We start from the raw sequence: 22,724 nt of genomic DNA, 5'->3' as shown, positions 1-22,724 counted from the left end.
TTCCTGCCCTGTCTTCCCTTGATCATGGAGCATACTCTGTAAACTGAAATTAGCCTCTTCCTCCCCTTAAGTTGTTGTTGGTCGTGGTGTTATCACAGCAACAAAAAGCAAACTAAGTTGCAATGTTGGGAGGTTCCAGGGCCTTGCTGGTCAGCCAGCATAGATAACTGGTGAGCTCCAGGTTCAGTAAGAGAGCCTGTCTCAAAAGTGAGGCAACAGCAATAGAGGAATATACTAGATATTGATCTTGTCTGCACATGCACTCATGGATATACACACATATGCACCCAAGCATAGAACACACACACACACACACACACGTCTGGTGGTTCTACAGATGGAATAAGGGAAGCAGTGGAAAGCCACTGTGATGATGTGGGCAAAACATAATGGTGTTTAAACTAGGGTAGTTAAGACAGAGTTCATAAGATGTGAATTTGAGACATTTTGTTTTACTCTTAAATTAATAAGTACTAATTATATATCTCATACATAGCATATAATAATTTCATCAAATATAATAGATTTGATGGAATACCCCAAATACTTATGGGAACTAGTTGTTTAAATATAATTATTTTTATTAAAAATTTTCATATAATGTATTTTGATCATGTTTTCCCCTCCCCTCAACACTACTAAGATCCTCCCATCTCCCTACCCACCAAACTTCATGATGTTCTCTGTCTCTCTGTCTCTCTCTCTATCTCTCTTTCTCTCTCTCTCTCTCTCTCTCTCTCTCTCTCTCTCACACACACACACACACACACACACACACACACACACACACACACAATGTGAAAATTAAAATGACATATAACAAATATAACAAAAAACACCAAAGCAAAACAAAAATTTAAAAAAGGCCACATAAAGAACCCATAGTGTCAGTTTTGTGTTGGCCAACTGCTTCTGAGTGTGGGGTCTGCCCTGGAGTGTGGTGATATCCACAGTAGTGAGCCATAGGAGAAAAATGATTTTCCCTTTCTTAGCAGGTATCGTTTACAAATAGATTCTTGGTTAGAGGTGGAACTTTGTGCCTACCTCGCCTTCTCAGGGCTGGGACTTCGTCTGGTTGGAACCTATGCAGGTCTTTATGCATGCTGTTATAGTCTCTGTGAGTTCACATTAAATATAATTATTTTAAAATTTTGAGAAAAACAAAAGGAAAATCAGTGATAAGTATAGAGAACTTTTCGAGGAATTTTGGAGGGGTAAAAAGGAGAGAAACAAATGGTAGCTGAAAGGAAAAATGGGTCAATAAATGGTTATTTTAAGATATGAGACCATCATTCTTGTATGTTGATGGAAAAGATTCAGCAGAAAGGAGAGAATCAAAAATATGTCATAGCCATAAAGCAATGTCCTTGAAAGCATGCTATGGCAAAGCATTTGAGCACAGATACAGAGACAGTCTCAGATATGCACATAGCCAGTTAAACAGTCACAGAACATAAAGCAAAGACAGGTTTATACATCAATGTGGTAAGAACTTCTGAGGTCATTCCTCTACTCACTTTGTTTATTGGTAAACAAATAAGATGTTCTACTAATGGAGAGGATGGGGTATGCTGAAGGTTTTAAAAAAAGGTATGAAGCAATCAAGGTAGAATGGGTAAGAAAGGGAGAGTAAATGGACTACACAAATATTGTGCAGTAGCTAAACAGCATGAAGGGGTATTTGTACTCACACAAAGTGAGAAGAGCTAACAACGTTATGATGCTTTTTCTCCTGCATCAATCTAGATGAACACGAGTCTGGTGTGGGTAAACTTTTATATTTATGAAAATTTAGATTCTATAAGCAAATGCATTTGGTTAAGAGAGGATCAGGATGTTAAGGATATACAAAGGGGGATGGTTATAATGGTTGACCACAGATATTTTTAGCAGTAAACAAGGGCACAGGGTAGTAGTGATTATAAAAAAGGATAATGGAACTAATCAATTTCATGTATTAGACTGGTTGAGGGTTTTTTTGTTTTGTTTTGTTTTGTTTTTTGACAGTAGGGTCCTACAGGGATTGGGTTAGAAAACCTGGAAGGATAGCTATAACATTTGATGCTTGAAACTTACATTGAGAAAGTGTCACAGTTATTGATGATAATAGTAGTAGTAGTAGTAGTAGTAGTAGTAGTAGTAGTAGTAGTAGTAGCAGTAGTAATGTTTTCTCATAGTGTGGATAGAATAGGTGGGTGAGATCAGTACAAGATCCAGTACTTAAAGGAGGGACAGTCAAAAGATGGAAACATTAGACTGTTAGGAGATACTAGGAAGGAACAGAACTGGAAAGAATAACAAGTCACACCAAAAGTCTCCATAAACAAGAGAAAGTCCCATAGAGTCCATAGATAAATAATGAGAAGGTTGCCAGGGGTGATAGATGTTGATGATAGGAGATTCTAAGCTGGTTGTCATCAGGACCAAGAGAAGCAGAGTCATCTAGAAGTGTCAAAGATAAGCAAGACAGAGATTTCTTATCTTTAGGCTCACTGGCATAAAGGCTAAGAAGACAGCATCACTATATTTTGAGAAAAGTAAATGAAGTTGCTGTCTGGCCTAAGGAAGAACCAGGTTTCAGGTTTCAGGTTTCAGGTTTCAGGTTTCAGGTTTCAGTCAAATACAAAGGTAGAATTTCAGAAAACAAACTGAGTGCATAGAACCTTTGCTAATGTACAGTGGAAAGGTTTTAGTAATTGAGACTAGGAACAGCATTTAAAAAAAAAAAAGAAACCTATTAAGCCACACGGGAATTACTCTGGGTGACAAGAAATGATGAGGGAGTTCTGAATTTTTTGGAAACCAACATAAACTAAAAGTTGATTTTGATGGCACCATGACACAGAGTGGCATTAAAGTTATGAAGTAGCTAAAACTAGCATCTTTCTTTACGCATCGGGCCACGTAAGATTCCTTTTGACATGGTCCAATGTAGATGTGGAGGCCAGAGATGAACAGCAATTGTCATCTAGTGCAAGACTTCTTACCGGTGTCTTGGCTATCGCCTGTAACAGGAGGAATCAACACTCTGGCTTCCTACTCATCTTGAAGACAGATCCCCTTCAGAACACTTGATTCTTAGAAGACCAGAACATTGGAATGATAGTGGAACAGGCTGCCCTTTCCTCCCATGGGTACCATTTGAGAACCAAAGGCCAACAAGGATGATTAAAATGTGCTGAGCTGAAAAATATTTACATATTCCTATGGCCAGGGTGAGCAAACAGAAAGTTCAGTTCAAACTTCGCAATTTTTTTTCCTTTGAAAGTTGGCTACATTCTATCACCAAGATCAGAAACACAATGGTCTAATCAGTAACTGTGGACACTTTGAAACATCCTAATATTTAAGAGGAAATTAAAAGTAAGTCTAGCGAGCTATCAATGTTAAAAATCACAAACAGGCACACACATACTGAGTCACTGTAATAATTCTGTAGTCTAGTTCACTGAGTCTCTGCAGATTCAATTTGGCATCAAATAACAGCCTATTCTTCTATGCCACAGTGGTTGTCTGGAGCTGATGAGGAGACAGATAACACTTAGGCTGCAGAGAAGAAGAAAGACATGCCCTCAGGTGACACTTTGTTTCAGAAACAGTCTGAGAAGTACATTTCATCTGTTTTTCTGGGTAGCAATAACCAAAATTGGAGACTTTTACTACATGCCTTTTCTTAAGTTAATTTTATTAAGTAGGGAGTTTGGGCACCTGAGTTTCCATCTGGCTGTCTCCCTAATACTTACAAGTCAATAGATTATTTGTGCCCAGCTTCTCCATCTGTGCAAATGCAAAATAAAATTATGCAAAGAGTGTATGGGGATACTCTTATGTATCTTATGGGGATTTTTTTAGTCATGGCAGATTTAAACCAATGTCTTTCAACATTAACCTCCACATTGGAGAATGTGTTTACCATCTTTAGTTCGGGCCTTAGTTGTGACAGATGAGAAACAAGCCCTACCTCTCAGAAGACACATAACTTATAAAAGAAGGGAGCCAGAATCAGACGGCAAATTCAAACTGGGACACTGTAAATAGTACCTATAAAATGAATTAGGTTCTTAGATGGACATAACTTACCGAGACAGGGGAACAACCTTTTTAAATAGCTTGAGAAGGTGGTTGAAGGGATTTAGCTCACCTTGATACCAATTTACTGAAAGTCAATTCTCCTGATGGCAGTTTGCCTAATTAATTCATCTAAAATGAACATTTTCTACAACATTGATTCCCAATCCAAGCTGTGAATTAGGTGATTCCAACCCGGGGAAAAGACAGAAGCAAGAACACTGAGGCCGCATTATTTCACTTGTGATAGAGCCCAATCGCTGCCAGATTAAGTAAAGAAACCCAGGTAGACTTAAATATCAGACAAAACAAGTATACTTTATCCTGGTGTGTTCCACATAGTCCACGGAACACAGATCTCAATATATAATTATACTAATATTTTATCTAAAACTGAAATGTAATCAAATGTCCTATTTCCATTCATTAAATCAGATAACACCCCTGTAACTTCAGCTTAGGCAGAACTATCAGTAGCTTTAGTGTATGTTATTAATACAGATTGCATTGGGTTTCACATTTTCTGAATAATTTTGTGTTTTAAAGTAAATGTTTAAAAAGTCTATTTTAAGCTATTTGTGAATTATTTTTCAACCTGCTAATTTCTAAAGGATGCTAAAGTATTTCTACTATTGTATGTTTCTGAAAAATATTGTTGAGGAAGCTGGAGAGATAGTTCATCTTTTAAGAGCACTTTTGCAGAGGATCTGGTTTTGGTTTCCAGCACCCATATTGTGGCTCATAACAATTCATAACTACAGTTCCAAGGGATCCAGCAACACCTTCTGATTTCTGCAAGCACCAAACACACACACACACACACACACACACACACACACACACACTACATATACATACATGCACACAAAATGCATACACATAAAATAAAATAAATAACTCTAAAAATAAATATTGTTGGGGGCTGGAGGGATGGCTCAACAGCTAAGATTACTTGCTGCTCTTGCAGAGAACCTGAGGTCCATTCTCAGCATTCTCCTGACAGCTTACAACCTTAGTAACTCCAATCCCAAGGGTTCCACACTCTCTTCTGGCCTCTGCAGGCACTGTGCACTCACAGTACACATAAATACATGCTGGTGAAACACTTATATGCATAAAATAAGAATAAATAAATCTTTAAAAATATTGCCAATATACCAATCTTTATATGATTCATCCAATGTAAACTTTTTAAATAATGAAATAAATATAATAAGATAAAACAAAAATTAACACACCAGAATTGGACGAAACAACCAAATAGAAAGAAAATAATCAGAGACCCACTGTTTTGCAAACTCAGGAATCCCATAAAAACACTAAACTGGAAGCCATAGTATATATGCAGAGGGCCTGGTGCAGACCAGTGCAGACCCTGTGCGTGCTTCCTCGGTCTTTGTGAATTCATATGAGCTTTGATCATGTTGATTTAGAGGGCCTTGTTCTCTTGGTGTCCCCCACCCCACCCCTTCTGGTTCTTACAGTCTTTCTGTCTCTTCTTCCACAGGGCTCCCTGACCCCTGAGGAGAGGAATTTGATGGAGACATTCCATTTCCCATTTGGGGCGGGAGTGTTCCAAGGTCTCTGACTGTCTGCATAATGTCTAGCTGTAGGTCTCTTTATTGTTCCTATCTCCTGCAGAAGGAAGCTTCTCTGTTGATAGCTGAACAAGGTACTGAACTATGACTATAACAGAATATCATTAGAGGTCATTTTGTTACCCCATTCTTTTAATAAAACAATAAGTACTATCTGGTTTTTACCCTAGGTCGTTGGACTATCTAGTCTCAGGTTCTTGGTCACCCAAGCAGTGTCAGGTACGGGTTCCATCTCATGGAGTGGGCCTTAAGTCAAGTCAGTTATTGGTTGGTTACTCCCACAAGCTTTGTGCCACCACTGCCCTAGTATATCTTGCAGGCAGAATGGCATTGAAGATCTAAAGATTTCTGCCTGGCTTGGTGTTTATCTTTCTCTTTTGATAGCATGCAGAATACCTTCCTGTACCAAAGATGCTAGAACATAGTGGTGAGAGCTCTATGTAGACACAAGCTTGACTTCTCCATGGTCAGTGAGTTGTGTTGTTGTTCTCTTCAGTAATGGGGCCTTGAGCAACCTATAGTCTTGGCAACAGCCTGGGTTGTTTGGGGATTTCCACAGGACCCTTTTTGCCAACACCTCAATGAGATGTAACCCAATCCCGGTACTGGAAGCTTCATTTGGTGACAAGAGATGTTGGGGCTGTCTCCCCCATTATTTGGCAATTTCAGTTAGATTTCCTTCATGTAGTTTATATATTTTAGGAATCTTCTACTGTATTATGTTTCCATATGACCCTTCAAATGGTCCTTAATTTCAGCTGTCTCTCCCCATATTCCCTCCCTTGTGCCCCGTCTCATCCTCCTTCCCACTTGATCTTCCCACTCCAGCCTGCTCCATCCATCCATAACTATCTATAGCATTTCCCTTTCTTAAGATCTATCTGAATGTAAACCCAACTCCAGTGATTCTCTACATGTGGGACACTGAGAGAGTCCACGGGAGGAAGGAATGCAGGGTTTTCCACCAGGATCTGCTTAGTCCCAGAGATTAGAATTGAGGGAGAAGAAACCACAACAGGTGGTCTGCTGTGGAGCTGGAGATGAGGTTAGGGGATGGACTTGGAGAAGCAAAGGGAGAGGAGAAGATCTGCAGTTAGCCTACTTGCTTTCTAAGCAGCCTGCAAGTTTCCAGGCTTTGCCTGCTAGAGTTGGGGGCTGGGATAAAGCAATGAGTGGGAGGGGAAAGTAAGGGAGGGGAGATCTTTGTGATCCACTGGAGAAGGGCACAGCAGGGGCAGGAATCAGCAGGTGGTCTACTGCAGAGCTAGGGAGGAGACTCAGGGATTACATTTGGAGGAGATCCGTGAAGATCTGCAGTTAGTCTACTTGCTTCCCTGGCTGGAGTACCAACGTAATCCTTTAAAGTATTTATTTTTTTGCTATTTTTCTGCAATCTTATTTTGTGGCTTTCTAATTTCTAGGAGCATTTTGTCTTTAGATATTGTTCAATGTGCTTTTTGAAATGAAAAACGTTTTTAATTATACATAGAAAATAAGTATTTTTTATTTTCCTCTTTATAAAAATTTTGACTCATCTTGAGATTTTTTTTAATTTATCAAATTTTGTGACAGAGTTTATCACTTTCAATATTCTCTTATCATTACTGAACCCTGATTATAGATGTTTATATCTAGTTTGAGCCATGTGGCTATGTGGTGTGTATGTGTGTATGTATGTGTATATGTTTATGTATATATTGTGATATAAAAAAAAAAACTATGCTAGGTGGAACTTCTGGGGAAACTTCCTAAGATTTCCCTTCTTCTCATTGATGAAAATGCTGAAGTTCTAGGTGCTACATTGAACTATGGGAGACTCTGGTGATGGGGAGGTCCATGCTAAGAACAGACAACAGAAGTTATACCTCCCAATTTCAAATAATATAGCAAGCCTAGCCTCTACCTCAACTCTCTACCACCAGACTTCTTTTTATGAGGGGAACATAATTTCCATCCTAAGTCACTTTTATTTTTGAATCTTTTAAACCCAAACTAGCTTACCACTTTAATACTTTCATCACCTCCCCACCCACTGTGGGTATGTGGGTATGTATACATCTCTCTTCCTTCATGTATATACTTTACTTGATTTTATTGAATTTATTTTGGTGTATAATCTTTTTAAATTTTTTATTATGGTAAAATGCACATAAAATTTACCATGTTAACCATTTCAAAAATGCCTTCACAACATTGTACAACATCACCACCATCTATCACCAAAACTTTCTGCATTTTGTAAAACTGAAACCTGATTAAATAACAATTCTCAATTCTTTCTACCTCATGGGCCCTAACAATCATTTACTCTATATATACCTATTTTTTAATACTTATTTTGTATATACTTTCTGAAGATTATCATGGTAAGTGGAATAAACTAGAATCAGAAAGACAAATATTGCAGGTACTCTCTCCTGAAATGTTGATGGTTTAAGGCATAAAAGTAGAAAGGGGACTATGTGGGGAAAAGAAGGATCCATAGAAGGTGGGAATGGGGAACAAGCGAGCAATGCAGAATTTAGTATGATACGCATGTGGAAAATGTCATAATAAAACCCATTATTTTGTACAATTAATATATGCTAATAGAAAAAATTACTTTATGATTTTTACGACCATCTCCCAAAAGCAGAACTACATGACATTTGAAGAGAAGTTTGTTTGACTAATTTTAAATAGTGTAATGTCTATAAAGTTCCCCCATATTATAAAATTCATCATAACATATATATATACTTATATATGTCAGTATATATCAGAATCCTCTTCTTTCAATGCTAAATAACATTCCACATTTATGTATATATACATATTCAGAACACATATTAGTAGCCCATTCACCCACAGGTTGGCAGTGTTCTAGCTACCATGTTTTAGCTATTATTAATAAAAACCTCTATGAATATGAGTTTGTTGGTATCTGCTTATGGTCTTACTTCCAATTCCTTAGGATATGTATCCAAATGTCAAATTGCTAGCTAATACAGTGATTCTATTTTTATGGGGGGCGGCAGGGCAGGCTATGCCGTTTTTCATAGCAGTTATACTGTTATATTCCTACCAACAGTGCGTGAGGGTTGCAATTCTCTTCATCTTCACTAACACATAGCATTTCCTGTTTCATTTGATGATAGCCATCCAAATGGCTCTGGGCTTGTATCCCGTTGTAGCACTGACTTGCATTTACCCTAGTAACTAGCCATGCTAAGCTTCCTTTCTTGCACTTTGCTCTCACTTGTACATCTTCCTTGTAGAAATGTCTGTACAAGTCTTTTGCCCATTTTTGAATTGGTTGTTTGAACTTGTGTTGTTGTATTTTAGAAATTCTCTCTGTATTCTATATTGATACATACACTTCTTAAAAGTCTTCAAAATAACATGTGCTTATTTTAAGATACAAAGAGGCATAAGAGGATATCAGACTCTTGTTAAGATTTTTTGAAATATTTTCTTCAACTTTTTTTTCCTTTGTCTCTCATTTTACATAGCAAAGTACCTGGCTTATGGTAATTACCATAAAATATCATTTTAATGATTGAAGTATGTATGTATTCTTTCACATCTTGACTTCTGCCCCTTTAGTGGATGTAACAAAGGTATATTAACCATTATTTTATTAATAATAAAAATATAATGAAGATATAAGTGCATAGGGCTTTGTCTAATTGTAGTTTCTGTAAATGGATATTTTGAACACCTTTAAAGCTTTAAGTACATCATAATAAAGGGTTAGATTTTAATGGGACCAGACATCTCTCTTTGTATCCAAAGCAATGAAGATATGAAACAGAGAAGGCGAATGGAGGTCATTTTTTACTGACAAATCTGATATTAGGGAATATGTTCATATATTTAGGAAAATGTGATTCTTACACTGACTTCTAGAACTGAACCCAAGCAAGGGATTCTTAAGATATTGGCAGGCATAGAGTAGAATATGGGCTCTGGATGGAGAATTTGATTCAAGAAAAAGAGAAGAAACAGATGGCTTATGCATGCCCTATTTACCCTTCCAAATTCTGCTGTCAGGAAGCAAAGTTTTTTCCTAAGAAGGAGTGCAGGATCAGGTACATGTGGGCTTGAAATATTAACTTATTACAGCTCCTTCAAAATGGAAAAGAGAGGGGGAAGGGGAATCTCTTGTCTTTGAGAATTGGCGTATTCATTATTTTTCTCATTGTCATGACAAAATACCTGATCAAAACCAAGTTAAGATTGAGGAGGGTCTATTTTGGCTCAAGGTTTGGGGATATAGTTGACCTTGGTGGGGAGGGCCTGGTAGCAGAAGCATGAGGGGGTGACTCCCATTTCATCCACGATGAAGAAGCAGAGACAAATGCCAGTTCTCCTGTCTTCTCCTTCATTCCTTTTTACTAAAGCTCCTTCCTACTCTAGTCCATGCAATGGTGCTCACATTCTTCACTCCATGGTTAATGTAGGCAAAACACCCATGCCCATTAAATAAATGAATAAAAATTTAAACACCACTACTACTACTACTACTAAGACAGACAGACACACACACACACACACACACACACACACACACACACACACACACACACGAGATTTAACCCAGAACTTTGGGTATACTAGTCATGTGCACTACCCCTGAGCCCTACTTTAAATTTTAATCGATAATACCTGATATGTAATTATTTAAATTTATTACTTTTGTTCATTAATGGCATGGAACAGTTGAACATCTTCCATATTTACAATTCCACATGGAGTCATTTGTTCGTATTTCTGGAAGCCCGAACATTTATCTTATACATTTTTATTATTTCTTCATATAATAAAAAGTATCTTTCATTTTCTTTTCTGTGAAAATTTTGACAGTCCAACTGCCTTTTTACGTTAGTATTATATAGAACGAGTCTATGTGATCATATCTAGTCTTTGTGCTTTGATTTACTGCCTGCAAGCTTAGGAATTTCTTCTCCTAAAAGGTGCTTAATAGATAAGCATTTTTGTTTTATTCTATTTCTTTCAAGTATAATTTATTTTTATCTCCTTAATCAAGTGCTGTTCATGGAGTTTTGGGCATGGTGTGGATAAGAACTCTGGTCTCCCTTCGTATCTATAGGCTTTCTCACATCAGGTAAGCAAATAGAAAGGCCTAGAACTTGGAAAGAAATACACAATCAAGTGACTTTGGTTTTCTTAATTTGAAAGGAAAAGATATTTTCCCGTTATGATTAGTGGGCTAAAATATGATTTATCTTAAAATTAAAATAAGAAATTTCAGTATAAACTTTCATAATGTAAGAGGGAAAATGTCAGCCTACTTTTAATGAATGCAAATATACTCAGAAAAGAGTGAACTCACATGTCCTATATAAAATTTGTTAAATTTAAAATTAAATTTTAAGCTGATTAAATATCAGGTAGATTCATTTTAATGTAAATTGATTTTTGAAACGTTAAATTTCTATTATTTGGAGTCTCAGTCACAATCAGGATTTCACTGGAGATGAGAAGATAAAAAACAGTTAATAAGGACAATAGGAAAGGGAGAGAGAAAGATAATAGAAGCAAAAAGGAAGAGGAGGGACAGAAAATAATAGGGAAGAGTAAGGGTGATTGAAAGAAGATGAATTAAAGAGTTGGAAGGATGAGGGATAAGAAGGAGGAGAAAGCTGGCCATGGTGGTTCACTCCTTTAATCCCAGCACTCCAGAGGCAGAGGCAGTTGGATCTCTGAGTTCAAGGCCAGCCTGGTCTGCAGAGTGAGTTCCAGGACAGCCAGGGCTACACAGAGGGACCTGTCTTGGGGGTGGAGAGGAGGAGAAAGAGAATCAGAAACTGATTCAGAATCATTCAGAATGGGGTCAAGTGCCATAGTGTGAACTTGTGAAGAAAAAAAGAAAGAAAAGAAAAATTGGCTCACATTTTATAAGTGCTTCCTCTGCGCCCAGCACTTTTCTAGGCTCTTCTTGGATATTAGTTCATTTAGTGTTATCTTTCTTGATGTACAGTGAGACGTTAGTGTCAACATTTACCTTGTTGGTATTGTTAGCACAACCATTATTTACTATTGGTGTTGTTATTGTGTGTGGATGTACATGATTGGGGGCACACATATCACGACACTTATGTGGGGATCACAGGACAATGCTGTTTCTCCTTCCACCTTTTCCTGCTGGGCCATCTGGCTGGCCCTCAACCTTTTCAATAACTCTAACACTCATAAGAAGCAGGCTCAACCCAGCACTTGTGGGAATTAGTCACATTGCTATTCAAGTACCTACAAAACTAGGAACAACAACATGTGGACTCCTTCTTGGAAAAACAAAAAGCAAAATCTTGCACCCTCTGCTTTTCATGTGAATTCTGGAAGGTGGAACTCTAGGGCCAACTCAGTTGGCCTCCTGTGCTTCATGGTTTCTAAGTTCCTGATGCAACAAGGCCCCTGGGACACAGGCCTAATGCACTATGTTCCTTCTATGAAATGTCAAGTCTGCATTTATTGCAGTAATTATCCACTGCACATATACAGACTGAGCATTGATTTGGAGATCACACACTGTAATCTATCTGGTATATCCACTGGGCCAAATAACACTATCAATTTTTCACAATGTTTTAAAGCCAAATTTGCTGCTTAGATACTTAAAGGTGTCTTGCATTCTGATAAATAGTTGACTCCATATGTTAGGACAGTCAATAATGTTCTTCTAATGGAAGAGATGAAAAAAAAAACAAAAATGTGCAGCTTTATTGTAATTAAAAAAAACTCAGCTGAGGATGTAGCTTGGCAGTAGGAAGTTTGTCTAGCAGGCTTGAGGCCATGAGTTCAATGTTTACTACTGCACGAAGAAAAGGAAATACAAATTAAGTCATCATTGTTTGCTTATTATGATTTCAAAAATGAGAAAAAGTGATTATATGTAGTGTTGTGCAAGATGCAGAAATTTTCAACATGTTGGTACATGTACATTGCATTTATAGGACTAATCTTGAAGTGTGCATGTTTATACGTGCGCATGTACATGTACGTGTAAGTGTGTTTGTGTGTATGGTTTTATTTATTTCCCTTTTTTGGAACTAATTTTGAAAGAATAATTAGACTAATGTGCCAAATAGAGTCAGAGTATTTTCACTGTAGTAAAAATTTAAGACTTTCAATTTCTATTACCAGATGTCTGACTAAATAAAATAAAGTATTGTTATATCACAGACTACTACACATAACTTGAAGGATTTACATATATGTGGGAAGAAAGCAAATAGTAGAAAACAAGAATAGTACTATTCTTTAAACCTTTTTTAAAATGTATTTTCTGCCTCCTGATGCTCCCTACTAGGCAAAGAGAACTCAGTCATACCATTAGCTTTTCTGCACTGCTGTATTCACTACCCTGTGAAACTGTGGTGACTTACTTAATTGGAGAGATTTTTGAGACAAAGTTTCACTGTGTCACCTTGGCTGGCCTGAAACTTGCTGTGTAGACCAGGTTAACCTAGTGCTTACAGAGATACACCTGCCTCTGCCTTCTGAGTCCTGGGATTAAGGTGTGCATCACCACACCCAGCATTTATAACTGGAAAACTGAGGAAGAATAAATAATTAATAGCCGTCTCATCTCTGTCTCTTTTCATCCTTGAAACTGGAATGGGAATAGTCACTCATTTCTCTTCGTCCTCACTGTCTTCGGTGCCTGATACTATGATGGGAGAGTTGAATAACTCCAAGGTTCACTTAGTGGTCACTTTTAGCATTTACGCTAGTCTGTGTTTAACTCATCTTTATCATTACTAAAAAGAATTCGTTTGACTTTTATGTTATTTTTTTATCACACCTGTTAGTTAATTCAGAATTCTGGACAAGGGAGAAGACTGCTATTTAGCAGGTCTTCTTTGACCATGCAGGTATATATACCTTGAAAATTGAACGGAAAAACACAGTTAGATTCCTAACGGCACCTTTCTACTTCACTCACTACTTCTGTAAATTCTAGACTTCCATTTAACTTATTTAAAAAGAAAAGCTTGTGTTACTTTTAGAACCAACAGATGGAAATCAATATTGATATTTCATTCTGAATACAAGGAGAAATGAAATGTAATAGTGAAATACTCCAATATTAGTAAGTCTCTCTATATTATATTGTTTATGGCTCTCGGGGCATTAAAAAAAATAGGTGCTGTCATTCACTCCTAGCTGCCTTGGTTGTGATACATGGTAATAAAAGAGTGAATCTATTTCATCATTGATTGACTAGTTGTGTGACATGGGAAAGCTGTTCTCCTTCCTCTTAAATTTCTGGTTGGGAGCCTAACCTTTAGCAGCCGAGCCATCTCCCCAGCCCTCTCCTCCCCTCTGGGCCTCAGTTTCTTTATTATTAAGGAAGTTTCCTTCAGATACTTTCTAATGCCCAAAGGCTGATGCTTAGTGTACACCCAGCGAATAGCAGCTGTTATCAGATCGTTAAGCATCTTCTTGCTCTTTTCTTGGGAGCCTCATTCCTAAGCACAGCACTTTAGCTCATGGCTGGTGGGACCATGAATGCTTCAGAATTGGGAATCTGAACTACAAGGTGACTTTCATGAATCACTAGAGCCAAGGAATCATATATATTTGGAATCTGTGAAAAAAGGAAGAGAATAATGTAGAGAAGAATGAAATATATATAATTGGGGAAGATAAACTTAAAGAAAATAATTCTGGCTTTTGAATTACTAGTTTTGGTCATTTTGGAAATCTAGCCTCATTCCCATCCTTAGTTTCAAGACAATCACATGTCCTAATTATAAATCATCCTTTTCGGCTTAACCTAAATGGAATTGGTTTCCTTGTCATCTAAGAATCTACCCTACAATATACACCTCTGTCTGTAGAAATGATCTTGTCTTGCCCATTGATCCTGCCATTCTAGAATTATTGGTGAAATTATTATGGCCACTCCACGTAGTTAAAAGGATATTTATTTAGTGGCGTAACTCACAAATTAAGGATAGGTAGGTCGCAGGGTCTGGGGAAGGTGTATTTCAGTCCAGCAGTGTTCTCTGGAGCTCTGCTTGGTCCATCTCCACCGTTCAGCGTCCCGGCACCAAGCCAGCCCGGCACCTCCCCTGGTCCCGCCTTGTAGGCTTTACAGTTGCCAGAGTCTCATGGGAGGTTGGAACTTCCAGATCCAAGCTGGAATGGCTACCCACTACATAGAACTGTACAAAACAAAATACCTGTGATTTTAATTTTACCCAATTGGTGCTTAGTGTGTATAAGAACTTGGTTGAGATTTAGCTCTGCCTTCCTATTCTAAATACCACATGCAAGCATGTGCACCACTCATCAATGCTCTAGAATGACCCTGCCAGATGTTCAAGTTGGGTTGTCATCCTGCTGCACCTCTGTGAAAGGTGTGACAGAAAGATAGGGGTTTCTAAGACCCAAGGTTCCTGAGAAATTGTCCCGAGGCCTAAAAGGGATGAAGAAAGAGATCTGGAGAGCAATTGTATCAGAGAAGCAACGTAAGCTTTGTCTGGATAGTGAATGCTGTTAGCCATTGAGAATGGAATAAGCCTACGGGCTTGGGAATGCAATTCTTTTTTGAAAGACTGGTTTGTGAGAGAAAATGCTATCAGTAATTTAAAGAGGAAAATCATCTCAAGCTCTGAGCCAGATGGTTTTGCAATTGAAATTTTTTTTTAACTTGCAAACGGTTGCCTTGATCTTCGCTGTCAAATTTATTATTTGATAAGCAATTTACTTTTCTTAAAGTAAAATCAGTTCCTTGGGTACCAAGTTCTACCTTTCAGCTAAGAAGTAAAATTAGAGCACTCTCTCCTCAATGTTAAGCCAGATGATATTAAAACTAAGAAGGTATTTTAATTTTGAGGCTCTATTTTCACACGTGTGTCAGTCTTGGGCTTAAGTGGAACCCCACCTCGTTATTCTGGATAAATAAACAAAGATAAACCCCTCTGGCTTTTTCCTGTTTTTATTGTGAATGTCTGTTCCTGTTTTTCATCATTTAACTATAAACAGAAGTAAAATATACTATTAGCTACTAAAAATGAATTTGTTTTCAGATAGAGGGATGTGATTATTGTAGAGGAAGATGCATAAAGTTCATTAACAGCCTTGCAAACTTCTTCTGCAGAATACACAAAGGTTTACAAAGTACAGGTGCAGAATTTATCACTGAAAACACATGGTACTTTTTATTTCTGGTAGCAAAAATCTAGACATAACCCAGACATTAATAAAGGAAAATCTGAATACACTAAGATCTGAATTTTTATGGGACTTGAGGAAGTCTCTGTGTTATTTTCAGTTAAAAACTCTATGGAAAAACAGTATTTTTTATTTTTTTATTTTTACTTAAAATGAAAACAACTTAGCCTGCGTGTGATATGTGCAGATGCAGACACGGAGGGAAAATGTGCAAACAGTTTACACTGGTTGTCTGTGTAATGGTTTTTCTTTTTAAAACGTGATTACACTTGATCATGGGCAGCATGCTTGTGGTCACTGAAGGACAGCCTGTGGGAGTCAGTGCTCTCCTCTTAGGGTGTGGTACTGGGGAACTGAACTCAGGTTCTCAGGTTTGGCAACAGGCACATTTATTGGCTGAGTCATCTAATGAATCTCTGATGTTCTTAAATGTACCTCTGGATTGCTTGGTTTATTTAAAAAGAACACGCGTGACTTCCATAATAGAAGTTCCGTATCACATAAAATCAGTGTAACACAGTAGAAGCAAAACCTAAAAATGGGAGCTATGTAATGAATCCTCCCACATACTTACGCATCCGTTGTTAACTCCTTTCAGCTCTTCTCTGGTTGATGTTTACAGGAACTGCTTGTCACCTTTGTGGCTAGAGAGCTGCATGTCATATGACAATTTTGTAACAATGAAATACTGAACTTTATTTTTCACTATCTCACATCTTCGTTTACCTTTCTCCATTTTTAATTCCCCATTTCTTTATGCAGATAGAGACTACATCATGGAATTAAATCTTCTAGTACCTCTTAAAGGAGCTTAAGGGAAAGAAAAAAAAGCTGCAAGCCTAGAAGGTTGTTTCAGGTAAAAGATTTTCAGGGTTTCATATTTCAGTAGCTCCAAAGTGATCCCCACAGATCAGCCTCAGGAGCAACCGGAAACGAAGAAAAATTTTACCTAACTAGTATAACAATGGAGTTGTTGTGTACCAAAGGCAGGATAGCACCACACTCATTTGCTATAGTGCACTTAATAACAAAAGGTGCTTGTGTGTGTGTGTGTGTGTGTGTGTGTGTGTGTGTGTGTGTGTTTCACAAGTGCATATTCACACACTCATGCCTGAGCAAAAGGGGATATCTTAGCTGCAAGCTGCATTGTGTCATGCCAGTCAGCCGTCAAGTTAATCAGGGGAAATAATGCGATCATTTCTACCCGGGGAGGAAACACGTGAAAATGAGATTAAATAGGGCTAGGAGTGACCGACTTGCCGTTTCCTAAGGAACTTTCCACTTTCCTGCCCTGATATCGTTATAGTTTTCTGTTTATCTGGGTTTTTTTGTTTTGTTTTTACTTGTTCTAATACATGTCTTGGTGTTTCAATGGATCTAAAAATTTAGGTTTAACACAAAAATTGAATTTATGTTTGGTCAGTTACATTTGTACTTTAGGGCTGCTTTAAATTAAAAAAAAAAAATCATTATCATGAGATCCCAGGACTCAGTCTTATCTAGGAGTCTAACAGCCAGCAGCCAAGCTCTAGACACTCACTGGGAAATCTCATCCTTTAGAGTGAAGATTCATTGTGATTTTTTCTTTCTTCTTTCCTTTCTTTCTTTCTTTCTTTCTTTCTTTCTTTCTTTCTTTCTTTCTTTCTTTCTTTCTTTCTTTCTCTCTCTCTCTCTTCCTTCCTTCCTTCCTTCCTTTCTTCCTTCATTCTTTCCTCCCTCCCTCCTTCTGTTCCTCCTTCCCTCTATCCTTCCTTCCTTCCTTCTTTCTCTCTTTTTTCGAAACAGGGCCTAAGTATGTAATTGGCTGTCCTGGAACTCGCTCTTGTAGACCAGGCTGGCCTCAAGCTCACAGAGATCTGCTTGCCTCTGCTTCCTGAGAGCTGAGATTAAAGGCCACTGTGCCCAACCTAATTGCAAGTATTACTGCAGTGGTTCTCAACCTTCCTAATGCTGCAACCCTTTAATGCAGTTCCTCATGTTGTGGTGACCCCAAACCATAAAATTAAGCTACTTCATAACTGTAATTTTGCTACTGTTTTGAGTCATAATGTACATATCTGATATACAGAATATATGAGACCCCCCAGAGGGGTCATGACCCACAGATTGAGAACTGCTATCTTAATGGGTAAATTCTCACTCTATGTAGGAGACCTTTACAAAGTAGCCTTAAAGGGACTCATTCCAACTTGTCCTTTACTGCCTGTATGAGTCTAGGCGAGTTTAAGATGTTCTGGTTCTGCTTTTCACCCGTTTATAGAAGTCACTGCAGGCCTCTGTAACTTATGCTCTTGTACTATTCTTACTTTTGGAGTTCAATACATTCGAATGTGAAGGTGACTTCAAGCCCAGGGTGTTCTCAATCACTGATCAATAAGGTGAAACAGCTGTAAACAGATTGATCATTTAATTATTTACTTGGAGAATTGGTTTTTATTCCCGATAGAAATAAATAAAGTGTTACGGGACTTTTTCGTCCAAGGCTGAGCAGAGATGTGAGTAAATTTTTTAAATTTGTGTTTATTATTTTGTGTGTGTGTGTGTGTGTGTGTGTGTGTGTGTGTGTGTGTGTGTGTGCGCGCGCGCCATGGATCATGTATGAAAGTCAGAGGATAATTCTTGAGAGTCAATTCTCTTTTTCCATAGTGGATCCCAGGGACTGAACTCAGATCACAAGTGGTTGATTGTACCTGCTGAGTCATCTCACTGCACCTGCTGAGTCCTCTCACTGTACCTGCTGAGTCCTCTCACTGTACCTGCTGAGTCATCTCACTGTACCTGCTGAGTCATCTCATTGTACCTGCTGAGTCCTCTTACTATACCTGCTGAGTCATCTCACTGCACCTGCTGAGTCATCTCACTGCACGTGCTGAGTCATCTCACTGCACGTGCTGAGTCATCTCACTGTACCTGCTGAGTCATCTCACACTGGTTAGGTTTTGTTGTTGTTGCTGCTGCTGCTGTTTTAAGACAAGATTTGTCTATGTATCCCTAGCTGTCCTGGAATTCACTCTGTAGACCAGGCTAGCCTCAAACCACCTGCCTCTGCCTCCCAATGCTGGGATTAAAGGTGTGCACCGCTTTTGATGAATAAGCCTCAGCCCCGCCTAAAGGTTCTAAGAAAAAGAGGTAAGGAAAAGGATTGTTGATAATAATAACTATTTATTGAGCACATAATGTGGCCAAAATTGTGATTAAACCTTTTGAAGACAATCTTGATAAAAATCTTCCCCACAGATATAAGGCCTGCACTAAAGAGCTCATGGCTTTGGGGGTGAGGAGACTAAGACTGGAAAACTTGGAGCAGTGTCTTGCTAGGCCCCCATCAAGTTACAGAGAAATGTGGTGTTACTAACACGCTTAGTCCCTCCAAACCCCAGTCAGCGGCTGCAGTCCTTGTGGAAGCCTTGGAGGGGTTATTAATGACTTTAAAAGGGAGCTAAACAAGCTACATGCTCACTCCTTCTCTCAAGGTTCCCCTCTCTTGTCACAATTAACATTCTGGGCTAGAAAACTCATTTCTGGTGGGGGCCTCTCCTGTGCATTGCGGGGTGCTGAGCAGTGCCCTCGTTCTCTGCCCACAAAAAGCCACTGCACTCTGGCCTTCAAGTACCAAGAAGACCAAGATGTCTCCTGACATAAACTGATGTCCCCCAGGGTAAAAGTCCTCCACACTGAGAAATGCCATATCTAAAGCCTACGTTCATCAAAATTTAACTTCAAAAGGATAATCTAATCTACCTGTTACCGAATATGTGGCAGCCTGGACTGAACTCACCCAGGAGAGTAGCTGTTAAGTACTCTACAGTCAACAAAAGTTCATTTGTGGGGGCAGTGTGTGTGTGCATGCACCCACCTCATTATATGGCTTCCAAATTGTAGTGAGGTGCAAGGGCTAAACAAATAAATAAGATGGCTGGGGAAGGGGTCTCTAGTGATCAAAACTGATTTGCTGCAGTTCTTATCAGATTGAAATTGCAAAGTGGGAAGTGACCGCCAGCCCCCTGGCTATGAAGTGCATCGATTACATCCTCGTTTGCCTCAGTGATAAACATAAAAACCAGGGTGACAGCCAGATGCTTTCAGCAGTAGTAGCTGATGATCAACAGTGTCCCGTCTTCTCCTACTCTTCTACTTAGAAATGACCACCATTGCTTTCACACCACCGTTTCCATTTATTAGCAATAACAGAGGAAATACCAATAGCACCAATTAAAAATGAATCCACATGACGTGTTTTATCCTTACAGCTGTAATAACTAGTAACTAACACGAATTGGAAAGCACTTCATAAATTTAAAAAGTGCTGTACATATACATTATAGTTATCATCATTAATAAATTAGCCCGATTCTCCTAGTTCAAAAGGCACGTAAGGTCAGTTACATGGGCTTCAGTGGGGCAAAATGATCACAACCTACAATGTAGCAATGGTTCACATGTGTTGTCAACAAGTTTTACCCCATGCAATCCTGCAGAGCTGAAGTTACACACCCTTCAAAATATGGGAGAATGAAGCTAAAAGACAAGACAGTTTTTTTTTTTTTAGATTTTTATGCCTTTTAAAACAGACTCCTACCTCTTTTATATTAACTTTTAAATAGATAATATAATTAATCAAACTTCTAAGTTGTACACAACAAACTTAAAATGTCTTATTTATGGTAACAGTAAATTTTATTACTTTCTATGAGCTGATATTCCGGATAGCATTTCAAAGCAATCTGCAAATTCAAAGAGGTCAGATTGGTACAATTTTGTGCTTGCATACCCTCAGGGACTTTCTTCAGTATTCATTCCAGAACTGTTACTAGAAAAAAGCAGCTTTATCCATTCCCTTGCCAGCAGGAATCTTGGCAAGAGACAGCCCTTGGCTGACCATAAATAAAATTCCTTGAATCACCAGCATCTTGATTTAAGAAAGAAATTTTACTGTGTCTTTCATACACAAAAGCTGATTAACAATGGTTTAAAAAAAACACTATTTCACTTTTCCACAGGTGTACAAAAGGAAATATAATGGGCTTACATTCAACAATAAAGCTTAAAGTTCACTCTAGGTAATAGTTGCATTAACATTCACATACACAAGCACAGAGTAAGTATATCTCAGGAGTCTTATAATAGCATACAGCATACATATGGGAGATTGATTCAGGTAACATCATAGGTGTTAGTAAGGTTAGCAATTCAGAGTGTTATAGAAAAGGAAAACTAAACAAGGCGAAGGTGTAGGCTAGCACACCAAGACAATCACAGGATCAGAGGAATGAAAAATCTGCTCACTGTATGTATGAGAAAACGATATTTTTCTTCAGTTTCTGGGTCTTGATATAGTGGGTTAGAGAAGGTTGTGTAATCAAAGTGCACATCATTTTTTCTTAGAAAAGAGAAAGAGAAAGGTCCTTTTATTTAGTAATTAATACATGCAAGAGGCAGCCCCAGAGTGACCTGAAAGAGTAAAGCTGTGATTGGCAGGTGGCCGGTATAGTATAATACAGATGTTCCAGGCAATTCTCTTAAAGCACTTCTGTAGCAGCAATGGTCATTTTAAATGGCTGTAGACTGGATTCTCTTTTGAGGGGAGTTGGGGGAATTGTATTCATATTTCTTTAAAGATTTATAGCTATAGACTTTCTCTTTTTTAATAAATCTATCAAACAACAAACAGCATAAAGTGAGGTGTTGGGTTTTTTTTCTTTTGCTTTTGCATATGTGTTGTTGGAAAAGGATGTGTCCTTTTCATAAACATTGTGTGCAAAAGAATTTTTAATAGCGTGAGCACAAGGACATGTATAGGAAACACATCAGATCTGCTTCTGTTGCCCTGGCTGACTCTCTCTGTCAGACACTTGAACTTCTGGCTTGTGTGCACAAAGCAGGTATCCAGTATAGTGGTACTACAGCCAACAGACTTGAGGGACCCCTAAAGCTTCGTCAGTGGGGGTGGTTTTGCCAGCTAGAAGATGACCACCACACCTCAAGTTAAGAAATTGAGAAAGTCTGGTCCCTTTCAGTTTCACATTTCCCCCTCCCAGTGTCTCTGTATCTTTGTCTCCCAGCCCTTCTTGTGTCAACTAGTCTAACCTGGACCACCCCAACCAATATCAGGCTCTTGAACACTCATGGTAGCTACACATACCCAGTGACCACAAACCCCCAAGCTGCTCAACCTGAATACCTTTCAGCCTGCCCTGCAAATGTCATCAAGATGCCTGAAGCACAGGGCAGAGAGTCCAACTCTCACTGGCGGGGCTGGGAAGGCTCTCCTTTGCGGCGGAGGAGAAAGGAAACTTGGGTCTGCTTTTTAGGTTCTGAAAACAAGCCAGAGCGGAGAGAAAGAGTTAACACCAGACTTAGGAAAGCTTTTTTTTTTTTTTTTTTTTTTTTAAAGACAAAACCTGTTAAATGTGATCAAGACAGACACAGGGAACTTTCTGCAGATTTCTGAGGTCTCTAAGAGGGCTCATGTCATAGGAGAAAGGAGCAGGGAGTTGCTACATGGGAGAGATTTGCCATTATTACAAAAATTGGCTAAGTGGCTTGTTTCCGTTAGGTGGCCTCACTGGTCACTGTTGTCGGTGGTACTGTTCCCTTTCTCTTTTTTCTCCTGGGTCTTGTTACCCTTCTTCTTTTTCTTCTTTTTCTTGGTCTCCTCCTTTTTGCCGAAGGTTATAAAGTCGCTTTTGTCAATTTGGTTGTTAGCAGGCTCCTGCCGGATGGAGATGATTGCAGGAGATCCTGGGATAATGAATTTGTCTGGCAACTCACCGGGACCGGACTGTTTGGGGTTGCCTGGTCCGTATTTAAAGGTCCAGCTGTTGCTGTTGACCCCAGCACCCACTGGAGGGGACACCTCTCCTGCCTCAGGTT

The 22,724-nt window shown here is 38.6% G+C and overlaps 1 protein-coding gene and 1 long non-coding RNA gene across 15 annotated transcripts in view; one reads left to right on the top strand and one right to left on the bottom strand.

Moving 5' to 3' along the window:
- LOC107399883 (uncharacterized) overlaps positions 1-22,238 on the top strand; it is a 27,742-nt gene extending 5,504 nt beyond the window's left edge. Inside the window, exons 2-6 of one of the 2 annotated variants that reach the window (XR_013046049.1) lie at positions 3,015-3,134; positions 3,507-3,576; positions 5,576-5,740; positions 16,614-16,707; positions 18,498-22,238. This is a non-coding gene — a long non-coding RNA (uncharacterized LOC107399883). The remainder of the gene's footprint in view (positions 1-3,014; positions 3,135-3,506; positions 3,577-5,575; positions 5,741-16,613; positions 16,708-18,497) is intronic. The other variant, XR_013046050.1, reaches the window with a different exon arrangement.
- Positions 20,007-22,724, bottom strand: part of LOC102915851 (protocadherin alpha-C2) — a 261,085-nt gene continuing 258,367 nt past the window's right edge. For 10 of the 13 annotated variants that reach the window (XM_006996106.4, XM_042263913.2, XM_042263919.2 and 7 more), the window contains exon 4: positions 20,762-22,724. In XM_006996106.4, the coding sequence (XP_006996168.1) occupies positions 22,414-22,724 (311 nt within the window). In that variant the 3' untranslated portion in view covers positions 20,762-22,413. The other 3 variants (XM_076555030.1, XM_076555035.1, XM_006996102.3) reach the window with 3 other exon arrangements.

Source organism: Peromyscus maniculatus, chromosome 19 (assembly GCF_049852395.1).
Source record: "Peromyscus maniculatus bairdii isolate BWxNUB_F1_BW_parent chromosome 19, HU_Pman_BW_mat_3.1, whole genome shotgun sequence".
NCBI classification, from domain to species: Eukaryota; Metazoa; Chordata; class Mammalia; order Rodentia; family Cricetidae; genus Peromyscus; species Peromyscus maniculatus.
The sequence above is the reverse complement of the archived record's forward strand: the minus strand, read 5'-3'. Positions and strand labels throughout refer to the sequence as shown.